Genomic DNA, 12,748 nt, shown 5'->3' on the forward strand with positions numbered 1-12,748 from the left:
TTCTAGATGCATACCTTTAACAAAATATCTATTAGCTTGTAAATTTTTTTTTTGTATAAAAAGGTCCAAATTTATAGTTCTAATCTGATGAAAAGAGATATTATTTTCAAAGTATTCAAACATCTGAACAACAAAAAAAAAAAAAAAGGTCTTAATTTTCATTGGTAAAATTTCTGAAAGCCCAGGGAATATTCTGGAACTACAGTGTAGATTGCATACTGGAACTATCAGCAGAGAGATTAGATAACTGTTGATGGCACATTTCATTTTTATACCTGACCAAAGACATTATGAATGAATGGAAGAATTACAAGCTATGAGAGGCATCATGGTGCAGTGGGTAGCAGCTAAACTAGCCTACAGGTGCCTTGGTAGTCCCAAGTCCAGCATTAACATCCAGTGTAAACATGCTGGTGTTTGTTCCTCTTGCCAAGCATTTGTGTGTTCTGTTCAGTTAAATTTAGGGTGACCATAATGAAATCCAGGACATCTCTGACCCTGCCCCCCTGCCCCCAATAAGTCAGCAGCACTGCTGCAGGCAGCAGCAGAGGCTGGCATGCAGGGGAGCAGGCAGAGTGTGGTGGGGAAGCATTGCTGCCTGGCAGACCAAGTCACTCTGCCTCCCTGCCAGACTGCGCCCTGAGCCCCTGCCATTCCAGGACTTCTCTTTAAATTTTGACCAACCAGCTGGGACCCGCCTATGAAATCCAGCCAAACCAGAATGAATGGTCACCCTAGTTAAACTGTTCTCTTTTGGAGCAGAAACGGTCAGGGCCTTTGGTCAGTAAGGTCTAGTTGGGCCAAGCTCTTGAACTTCCACACCTGACCTTGATCCCAGGCTAATGCCACCACCCCAGTTCTCTGTAACTGGACTGACTGACTTATTTACTGTCCCAGCCCCCAAGGCCTGGAACAGACTCCTTCCAGAGATGGTGCAAGCACCTACTCTGGACACTTTTAAGAAATGTTTGGACGCTTATCTTGCTGGGATCCTTTGACCCCAGCTGACTTCCTGCCCCTGGGTCAGGGGTTGGACTTGATGATTTTCCGAGGTCACTTCCAGCCCTAATGTCTATGAAATATATGAGTGTGCCACTTAGCCCTTTTAAGCATGCTTGCAGCCTCAGACTATAGGCACACCTTGACAACAGCCTCAGTCTCCTCTGGCAAGCCTCACATTCACAGTTCTCTCCGATTCTCCTGGCTCCTGACTCAGCTTCAGCTTTCCCTGACTTTGCTCTTGGATCATCCCTGGAACTTGGCTCCTGGCTCTGATTCTCCTGACTTCTGATCTCAGCTTGTACCTTGGACTGTCTCCTGGATCTCCCTCTCAGCTTTCCTGGACCTGGTCCTGTGGTCCCTACTCTACTGTTCCAGTTCCCAGCCTGACACCCCAGTAACCTGTGCCCCCACCTAACTGACTTCCTAGTTGCTCTTCAGGACCAAGCCGCAGATCCAGCCACCTATGATGTCTGGCCAAACTCTGTTACCATGTGTTTGTACAGAGCTCTGCACAACAGGGCTTTGTTTTCTAGGCTGGACTACAATAAAAGATGTCCTAACAAACACATTATGAACTTATAGATCTATATGTAGAAGAGCCACAATATTTCCATCACTTAAAAGACAGGGATTTTCTTTGAGCTATTAGTGGTTCTAGATTGCATAATAAAGCATGCTTCTCTGCAATAGCTTTTGAATTTTCACTTGCATCAAGACTTGTCAGTGCAATTGCCGTGAGTTACTGCCTGACATTTCCATCAAAAAATCTCCAGCTGGGAATGAAGTCAGTTTGTGTGACCACAGATGCTTCATGCATTAGGTTTTGGAGGCCTGGAGAAGATGACCTAGCACGGGGTTATTAAAACCAACTGAATGCCTTTTCAAATGAGACTATACCTAGGTGAAGTTTACTATGTCCTTAGATTTGCAGGAACTTTGAGTCTTGTAAACGCAACAAGATCCCATTGATTCTGGTGACTTCAGTCAGCTCAGGCTCACTCAACCTCTATTAGGCAGACAACATCCTTTCAAAAAAGACTTTCCTTCTTAACTGAGTGGACTTCTCTTAAGCCTAGAATTGATCCTGTCAACACCCTGTCTTAAAATGGCAAAAAAATATATATTATTCTGATGGTCCATCACTGATGTTTTTCTCTTTTAAGACAGAGACAAAAAGATGTTACTGACTAGGGAACCAGATGTCTATCAGTCATCTGCTGAATGAACTTGTATGCCCCCCAATGCTAATTTAAGATACAGCCCATAATAAGAGACACATGTATCAAGTTGGATGCACAGGGGAACATATGTTAATAAACAGCAATAACTGTAAGGCGTTTATTACTAAAGCTGCACTTATCCAAACACTTGGGTACTGGGCACACAAGCCAATTGCATCCACCTCCCCATCCCCCAAAGTACAAGCAAAAAACCAGTTTGGGACTGGTGCTTCCCTGGGTCTCCAGTACTAAAATAGCATAAGAAACCTTCTCGTTATAATTTTCCTGTAGAAGCCTGAGGGGGTGAACTCTACACTTGCAGGAGATCAGGGGAAGGTGAAGCTACTGGTTCATACAGTGGCACAGTTTATGGACTAAGCACACCATTCCCTTCCCCCTGCCAAGGCAGTACAGCTCCACAGTTACTTCCTGGAGTTATTAGAGGCTTTGCCTTTCAGGCAGGAAATGGCCAATAGAAAGCTAGTGATTTGTTCTGATCACATGATGCTGGTGTGCAGAAACCTTGTTACCCACAGCCCCGGTGCTGTGTTGAAAATAGAAGCCTTCACCACTTTCTGCTGAAAATAGAAGCCTTCACCACTTTCTGCTTCGTGAATAGCCAGCCTATGGAATGGGTGCCAACTCTGGTATGGGCAGCCTCTGTGTGTGGCACATGGCACTGTGGCAGTGACAGGCAACACAGTATCATAGAGCAGGGAACAGAAAGCAGAGCATCCAATCAGGGATACCGCACAAGGCAAGAAGAAGAAAACAGAATCATAGCTTGGTCAGGGAGCACATGGAAGGGAGCAGAAAGATGAGCAGCAGATCTGGTAAGGGAAAGAGGACAGAGTAAAACTTTGGGAGAGTGCAGGGAAAACTTGCGGCACACCTGCCAAAAAAGTTGGCCCTGCTGCTCTACAGCACATGCCTGGTTTATCCTCTGGCCTGCAGGAACAGGAAAGGAAAGGTTACTTTTGTCCCACCGAACTGCGTTCTTCTTTATCAAATGCTCCCTCGCAGTCTGTCCTGCACCAGAGCTAACAGAACAGACATAATTCCCTGTATCACATGAGGAAATCAACCAATTGCCCTTGAGTCTGTACACTAAACTGAGACTGTAAAGCTCCATGCAATTCAGAGAAGCCAGTGGGCAGTCCTGCTAGGGCAGCGTCAAGAAGGCAGAGATAACATGGCGTAAGTAACAGCACCCTTTTGGCTATAGTCAAATGGTTTTGTAGCAAAACCCCCAGGTTTTATTTATATAATAGATATGCATTCCCTTCCCCAATTATTTCTGGCTTTTCTTTCTCTCCCTCTCTATTCCCTATAGACAGGCATAAGTGAACTCTGACTTAGGATAAGCTTTAACGTTTTTATTTTGGTAGCAAGTTTTTGGTTTTGGATATCCACTGTTTTATATTGTATCATTATTAGGTTTGTATTGATTTTTACAGTTGTCTATTGTATTATTATCATTTTCATACTGATTTTTATTGTTTCATATGGAGATTGTATGGTTTAGGCCTGTGTTTGTAAGTGAATCAAAGTCATGTCAAATTTCCATTTTGTATGTCAAGTCTCAATCTTGTGTCCTCTGCCCAGGCATCCCCTGTGTCACAACTGTATGAGTCACTTACCCTTCCCATGTAAATTGGTTCCTGGATGAATGAGAATGATTAGGAATGACTGAAATACAATGGTAGCAGGCCTCTACTGAATGGCCTGTAACGACTGGGCCATCACCTCGCATTGATTCATCCAGGAACCATGGACCTCACCCAGGAACAGAGACAAGAACCCAGCATTTGAAAGACAAAAGACCCTGCAGAACCAGCAACTCTGCCATTGTACCCCACCATTACAGACACCTGAAACTGCACATCCCTGCATGGAGCACACATGCTCAGTACGCCAGGGACTGACTCTTGCCTGGGCATGCCTCCCGTCACTAGTGTCACACATGGCCCGCCCCTCTAAAAAGGGGCAGTGAAGACAGACCCAGTGGGATGCCCTCTCCATCTGGACCAGCACCATGCCACACCACCTATCCACCCAGAGGCCCTGCTAGCAACCTCCCTCTGGACAACACCTACTGGACAAGGACCCCTTTCCAGCCTGGATAGGTAGCTATCACCCCTCCATACCTCCTTCAACCAAGGAATTGGACTCGGTTTCTCTTCCCTACCTGGACTCCAACCCTTCCACTGAGTCTCTCTCTCATGCTGCCATTGTGAGTGGGTGTGAGCCAATAACTTCATGAGGCTGTGTAGTGTGTTGCTTGTGTAATAAAACTATTATTTGGACCCCTAAGTTGGGTTGTGCTTTACTATAGTTTGGCCCTGTTCCAATCTCTGTTCCTCACCCCTCTAACTTCTGTCTCATTTCTCCCTCTCCTACTTCTGGCTCAGTGCCACCTCCAACACCTGTCCTGAGCTCCTCTCTCCCTCTAAACCCCCTGTTTCTTTGCCACTGTCTTATCCCCATGGCCTTTTCCTTTTTCCCCTGAGCAACCAGGTTTCTGCCTCAGTTTCTTTCCTGGCTGTCTCCTCCTTGCCACCACTTATCTGCCCCCTCCCAATATTCTCAGCTGTCTGTTTCAGTTTCCAGCCCCACTCTACCTTGAGTAAACCTAAGCTTCAGTTCCTCAGCCAGCTTCTCTGTAGCCCACCGGTTCTAATCCTGGTTCTGGCAACTTTCACTCCCTCTCTCTCACCTGAACCTTCTCCCAAGCACACATACACACTGTACCATCCAAGTTAGGCACTTACCTGTGTGTATGTGTAGGTGGGTGGTATGTGTCTGAACTGGTGAGTGTGCGTATATATATATGCCACTCTGTGCATGGTATACGAATTAGTAATCTGGGTCTAACTCTTGGGGTGTATAGTGTATGTGCTTGAATTGGTGATAGGTATGCATGTGCTTAGGCTGGTTTGGATGCGTATGTGCCTGATCTGGTAGTGTGTATGTGTATGCACCTAATTGATTTGTGTGTTTGTATATGTGCAATTGTGTCACACCCTCCTCTCTACCACCACAATACTGAGATCCTGAGAGTTGGCCTGACCCCACAGGGCAACAGTTCAAAAGCTGTAAAAACAGAGTCTCACAGAAAATAGTTTATTACACAAAACCCTATGAACAGCATGGCCACATGGACCAAGCACTGCACAAGTATTCTCTGGACCTGCCCCTGACCTTGTGCAAGTCACATTCCCCATTCTGTGCCTCAGTTTCCCTATCTTTAAAATGTTAATGAAGACACCGAGCTCCTGTGTAAATCACTGGGGGACCTAGCGATGTAAAGCTCTGTATTGCAGGAAGGTATGTATGAAGCTCCCATTACTGCAACATTTGGGCACTTCCCAACCTTTAGCTTCACAGCAGCCTATGAGATAGAAATGCCCATTTTTTACATTGGGAACTGAAGCACAGAGTTGGGATGTGACTTGCACAAGGTCACAGAGGAAATCTGTGACAGAGCAGGGACATGAACCTACTCCTCAAGGGCCCCACACTAGTGCCTCAGCCACTATGCCACCATTTTTCCTACATGTTACAAGGCTGCATTTTCTTCTTATGTCTGGCTATATGGTAGAAACCCGAAGGATTTACTCTGTTTGTATGGAGGCCTCATTGTCACTTTACTGGTAGAGATTCCTGAGTGAAGGCTGTATAACAACAAATAGGGTTCCAGAGTGTGTCCTACTGTTAACATATAGATTTGGGGATTACATACCATGCAATAATCAACCCCTGGAGGCATACCTTTGTGAGGAACAAGAGCTGGGCACCAACACATGTACATTTACAACGTTTCAAAAGGGCATTGTTTCAAAAGGAGAGCAGCTGTCATGGTCTAATTGCTAGGCCAGGAGCAATACAAATGGGCGAAACTGTTCCACTTTATAACCCTGCTTCATCCAGTGTAAAAGCTGGAGTCGTCTTACTCCATTTGCATCATTCCCAGCTTGTCCACACGCAACAGTTAGAATGTAAAAGCTTCCGCCCTTTTGAAATGGCTCCAAATGTATGAGTGTTCTTATCCTTAATGACAGCTTATCAAGAGGCAGTAGAGGTGTTAAGCACTTGTTTCCTTCAAAACTCTTCATTTTTTCATTTGGGTGCAGAGCAGCTCTGTGACTCACATTTCTTTGAGGTGACCTGTGACCTCAATGACCTGGCACATTCATCAACTCTAGGTAGGTATCAACAGGACAAACACACACACACTTTAAAAAATTACTACAGTTTAAATAAATCTACAAAAATACACTCCCTTGGCAATACTGTTTCTCTGTAAAACACTTGTACTGAATGCACCCATACCGCAAACAAGGGTGAACCGCAAAGTTATCTTCAGCTGACCTATCCCAGAGTATGACTGCAGTTATTTTAAGCCAACTACCATTATGCAGGAACAGTTCTCTAGTAAGTTACAGGGAATTTTACCCAGTCAACTGGCAACTGATTTTCTGCCTCTGTCCTCACTCTAACCAGCTGTGCCCAGCTGTTGCAGCAAGTGTAATATGTTGATGTTAGAAGAGCTGCCAGTCTTGCGTTTCTATCTTGCTTGGTTTCTGTCATGCAAGACAGAGTCTTAACATATATTTTAATTCCATGTTTCAAATTCTCTTTAGGAATATCAAAACAAAAGTATACAAAGGAGTGACATTGAAAAAATATTCAGAAGGTCCTATGATACCATAACACTGTCTGTGGTGACGTCTCAGTAGTCCTGGTAGCAGTGCTGAACTCTTCTATGTCTTTAACTTTGGATAGTTTGTACAGAAGACACTATATGCCAAGCAGGGCCAAAGTCTCTTGGGTTATCTGGGACCTTATTCTTCTCCAGAGTTGCCTGAACCTCATCACAAACCTGTTCTTTCTTACAGATGGCCAGATGTGCTCAGACAACATAGAATGAGCTCTGCCTTTTACCTGTTCTAGGATGAAACCTCAACTGAGGGCTCCATCCTAAAACACAGAACCTCACTGAGAAGCACTTATACAGTAAACTACCTCAGCTTCAAACTAACTGCTAACATAAGCTAAGTCCTACTTAGTTTCATAGTTTCTAGGGTTGGAAGGGACCTGAACAGATCATCTAGTCCGACCCCCTGCCATGGCAGGAAAGAGTACTGGGGTCAAACGACCCCAGCAAGGTGTTCATCTAACCTCCTCTTAAAAATCCCCAGGGTAGAAGCCTGCACCACATCCCTTGGAAGTTGGTTCCAGGCCCTAGCCACCCTGACTGTGAAATAGCGCCTCCTGATATCTAACAAAAAAAGAGAAAATAGCGCCTCCTGATGTCTAACACAAGAGACTTTGGCCCTGCTTGGCATATACTGTCTTCTGTACAAACTATCCAAAGTTAAAGACATAGAAGAGTTCAGCACTGCTACCAGGACTACTGAGATGTCACCACAGACAGTGTTATGGTATCATAGGACCTTCTGAATGTTTTTTCAATGTCACTCCTTTGTATACTTTTGTTTTGATATTTCTAAAGAGAATTTGAAACACGGAATTAAAATATAAGTTAAGACTCTGTCTTGCAAGATAGAAACGCAAGACTGGCAGCTCTTCTAACATCAACATATTACACTTGCTGCAACAGCTGGGCACAGCGTGAGTAGAGGTCACATACTCAGGCCCAAAGCACATGCCTCTGTACAGGTCAATAGGGCTAATCACAGGCCAGGTTCTGCCTGTCTTTGCAGTGAGGATACAACACAGGGAGGAAGAAGTGAAGATCCTTCCCTTCTTCACGCAGACAGTAGCAAGGCTGAGCACAGTGACAAAGCAAATAAGGAGCAACTAAGGGAGCTGGGCAGGTTCTGCAGGGGCCAGGAAGTCATACCACACAAAGAAATGTGGCAGAAGGTTTTCAGTCCATACACTGCTGTGATCTATACCCAAGCAAAACAGACTTCTCCTAATGCTTCCTATCCCCATGGCCCACAAGCCCAGACTATGCTTTGATGGCACAGTCAGGTACACACATGCAAGGACTGCAGCATTGAGATCTAAGCCAGGTCTGCAAAACACTGAAGAAGAGATGTAATCTCCACAGTTGGCCTTCTTAGGTTGACCGCTCTTTCTTCTTCATCTCATTTAACAGCTGGACATATTCCAAGCCAAACAGCCCTTGAACAAATCACACTCAGTTCCAGATAAAGTCAGTGGGAGCTGCACGTGAATTACCAAGGGCAGAATTATGCCAGGCAGGTTCTATAACTAGAATGGCCCTTGGATAACAAGTTTGTCAAGCTTTATCTCTTCACTGAGACAAAACTGAATGGCATTAGCCCTTCCTCCCTCCTAATGTATCTGCAGCCCATATTTCTGCAGTGCCTACCTTAACTTCCACATGTGCCATCAGGACAGCAAAGTTGGTTAGATGATTACAGGAACATGTAGTGTGCGTCTTATTTGTTGTCAGGAGCCGACATCCTTGCGTCGACCAATAACCTGTCATTGTACGCTTTGAATAGCTCCAGAATGAACAGTTAGGGTTGAAATTTTCTTCTGACTGCTGCTGGGAAGAAATGAATAAATGCAGTAACAATTGTAAGGTTTCAAAGATTTCTAGATGCACTATCTTTTCCCAGAGCCACTTTGTAACTCTCACCCTTTAATTTCATATAAACAATCAGCAACCGTTTATATGTCAAGTATTAGTTGTATATGCCAGAGAAAGTTAGATTGGTGCTGCTCTCTTTGTCAATGCAAACTTAGTTCTTTGTTCTTGATTAATTTCATCCACAGATGTAAGTCAACCCCTCAGAACAAGATTGCTTCACTTGCATTGCATTGCAAGGCAGAGAAATTAATTGCTTTAAGCAATCAACTTTTGCAATGACTCTGCTTGGCTACTGGAGGGCTAGCTGTCCTCATCCACGGTAATTCCATTTCCTCTAATATCCCCTGCCACCAGGATAAAATAATATTATGGGCCATTTTAATATATTGGTAGTTTTTAATCACGGAATGAATTGTGTTAGCAATTGAATGATGAGGCTTCTACACAGTGGAGACCCTTTCCCTAGCCTGATTAGTATAATGTAAAAGAGGCATTATCCATATAAAAACATTAGGCACAAAGGCAGTAACAAATACATAATTCAAAGTTTGATCTAGGACTGCTTGGGCATGTTAGGCTGCCCAACTGAGGACTTCTGCTGCAGTTGTTTTAGAAATAAAATGAAAAACCATTTAAAATATGAAGTTTCACAGACCCGCCATGCCCCCTTACCTTGATGTGCTTGACAGCAAACACCACAGGATCCGCTAGATAAACTTTAGTGCTGAACTCTTTGTTTATTGCTGCCGTAATGACAGGGGAATTAACTATGACAGAGTGATTGGTTGACATGGCCTCTGTTCCTAACTTCATGCTGGCATTCTCCGTGGAGAGATATGGACCCAGGTTGTTATATAGCACAAAAGCCACCCTGATTTCACCTACAAAGTACAAAGATGAGTTAGAAATCATACCAATCCAGCTCAAAGGGTTATGTTCAAGATAATAGTTCTTTGTTACAAGCAAAATTCTTCTTCTGTTACAACTTCCTCCTCCCTACCTGTGCTGTTGAAACCAAAGCTGTGCTTTGGGGCTTTCAACCCTGGTTTCTAAAGAAGTATTCTATCATGGCTGTGTATGACTGCATTTGCCACATCTCATAAACAGAACTCAGGCTCATGAAAGCTTATGTGTCTCTTACTTAGTTAATGTGTAAGGTACATCTCAACTTTGCCTTCTGATTGGCAAAAAGCACCAAGGTGCTTGGTGAAAAGCACCTTGTTCAAGTTCGCAGATGGCACTAAGATGTGGGAAGAAGCGAGCATGCTAGAAGAGAAGGACAGGCTACAACTAGATCTCGACAGGTTACAGAGGTGGGCGGATGGGAATAGGATGGGTTTCAATACAGACAAGTGCAAGGTGTTGCACCTGGGAAGGAAGAACCAGCACCATACCTACAGGCTGGGGAACCCCCTTCTTATCAGTGCGGAGGCAGAGAAGGATCTTGGAGTCACTATTGATTCCAAGATGAACATGTGTTGCCAATGTGGGGATGCAGTCAGAAAGGCTAACCACATTTTGTCATGCATCCATAGATGACCAAGGAGATGACCCTCCCCCTCTATGCAACATTGGTAAGGCCACAGTTGGAGTATTGCATCCAGTTCTGGGCGCTGCACTTCAGGAGGGATGTTCAGCTTTGAGAGGGTCCAGAGGAGGGCCACACATGTGATTAGGGGGCAGCAAGGCAGGCCCTACAAGGAGAGGCTATGGGACCTGAACCTGTTCCACCTCCACAAAAGAAGGCTGAGGGGATTTGGTGGCCACCTATAAAGGGGGACCAGTAGGCAATGGGAGAGACCCTGTTCCCCCAAGCACTACCGGGGTTAACAAGGAACAACAGCCATAAGTTGACTGAGAGTAGATTCAGGCTAGATATCAGGAGGCACTACTTCACTGTCAGGGTAGCCAGGAGCTAGAACCAACTTCCAAGGGAAGTGGTGCTTGCTCCTACCCTGGGGGTCTTCAAAAGGAGGCTAAACAGCCACCTAGCTGGAGTCATTTGACCCCAGCATCCTTTCCTGCCCATGGCAGGGGGTTGGGCTAGATGATCTGCTTAGGTCCCTTCTGACCCTACCAACTATGAAACTACAAAACTATAATTTTTGAGCAATCTGTCACTCTCCCACCACCACTCAGCCCCATCTCATGTATATTTTTTTCCTAAAAAACCCAGAAAAGAACCCATTTTATTTTTCAACCAGATTTTCTCCCTTTCCATATAATCCTATTGCTAGTGATATTTCATAAAACCCACACTACCAGCAAATTGGTTCTTAACAGAAGCAATCCACTTTACCGCTTTTTTGCACATTACTGCAAAGACTATAAAATAAGAAATGGAGTGAGATTCGTTTTCTTTTATAATTATTGTTTTTTTTTTTAATCATGTCCAATGCTAAGGAAGATACAGAATCAATGATATGTTACAAAACACGTGATTTAAATGAGGGAGTCAGACTGAAGAAATTCACTGCTGGGATAATAACAATACCTTGCCCTCATACAGTATTTTTCATCAGTTGGTCTCAATGCACTTTATGAAAAAGAGGTCAGTATCATTATGAAGGGGGAAAGGAAATGCAGAGCCTATTTTATGAGAGGAGACTAAGAGACAGGCTTGTGTAACACAGCAAAAGGCTGTGAATGAAGATGGCTGCTGTCTGTAAATATTTCAAAGGGGCAAACATGAGAGAGGGAGAAGAGCTACTTAACCTGAAGACAAAACTGGCATAAGAACAAGTGGGGATAAATTAGCCATGCATAAATTTAAGCTGGAAACCAGAGAAAGGCTTGCAACCATTAAAGGTTCTAGAACATCCTTGCAACAGGAGAAGAGGGGGCAAAAGACTCAGTATTTCTAAGATGGAGCTTGATAAGATTAATGCTGAACTATGGGGTTGCCTACCATAACATGCGGTAGAGCATGAAAACCCAGGAAGCTACTTCCTGTCCTGTGCTTCTATTAGCTATTGCTTATGTATAGGGAAACTGAGGGATAAAGGGAAACGAGTTGCCCAATCTCACCCAGCAAGACCGTAGCAGAACCACATATAGAAACCAGGTCTCCTGAGCCCCAGTCCAGTAGACTGTCCTCCAGGCTAAACAGCTACAACCACAATGAGGTCAATTTAGTGGTAACCAGCTATGCCCTTAAGTCCCTTGAACTGCAAATAGTAATGAGATCTTATTTGAAGCTTGTAATTTTTCAATTAAAATAACTACAGCAAAATAGAAACTTCATAATAGGTGTATCTACATGAGACATTTACTGAGGAGCTGCCTAGTTAGCACCACAGTAAAGTCTCAGAATCTACCTGTGCAACCCTATTAGGCCGCAAGAGACTAATTAACTCAGCCGTAGGTTAGTACCCATGCATACAAGTACTATTTTGCAGTGGAGTTCTTCAGTGTGCAGCAATGCACATGTGGATGGTGACAGGGCTGTCTGAGGCATGAGGGTGCTTCAGTGTAGGGGCTGTCTGCTGGCTAAGCCCGCACTAGAGCACCCTTATGCCCTAGCCAGCCCCCTGCAGCATGGTGAGTTGGGTCAGGAGTAGCTCCAGGTTGGCAGGCTAACCCCAATGGCCCCCTGCCAGCTGTAGCTGCCCCACCCCAGCACAAACTGCTGTTGTCCTGGGCACACACCAATATGCTGCAACCGGAAGCAATAATCTCTAGCATGGTATGCACTGGAGTTTATTCATTTGCATTAATTTTATGTACCCTTTAATATAAATTTTCTAGTGATTTTTTTCAATGTCCCATGCTTTGGGAGGGAAGGCAGTTCATGAACACATAAAGTTATTACTATTGCTTCCAAATATATATGAATTAAAGCAATGTAGGTCTATTGATTTTAATAGACCATACAAGTAGTTTGCAACAAGAAAATCTGGGAAAAGTGAAAAAATACAGAGTACTGAATTTTATCCTG

The 12,748-nt window shown here is 44.3% G+C and overlaps 1 protein-coding gene across 11 annotated transcripts in view; it reads right to left on the minus strand.

The window, feature by feature from the left end:
- Nucleotides 1-12,748, minus strand: part of ADGRL3 (adhesion G protein-coupled receptor L3) — an 864,517-nt gene that overhangs the window by 126,433 nt on the left and 725,336 nt on the right. For 10 of the 11 annotated variants that reach the window (XM_019534224.1, XM_019534215.1, XM_019534217.1 and 7 more), the window contains 2 exons: nt 9,484-9,692; nt 8,587-8,763 (listed from right to left, as the gene is read on the minus strand). In XM_019534224.1, coding sequence (XP_019389769.1) covers nt 8,587-8,763; nt 9,484-9,692 — 386 coding nt within the window. The remainder of the gene's footprint in view (nt 1-8,586; nt 8,764-9,483; nt 9,693-12,748) is intronic. The other variant, XM_019534218.1, reaches the window with a different exon arrangement.

The sequence above is a fragment of the Crocodylus porosus genome, unplaced genomic scaffold, assembly GCF_001723895.1.
Source record: "Crocodylus porosus isolate Cpor-Errol unplaced genomic scaffold, CroPor_comp1, whole genome shotgun sequence".
Taxonomy (NCBI): Eukaryota; Metazoa; Chordata; order Crocodylia; family Crocodylidae; genus Crocodylus; species Crocodylus porosus.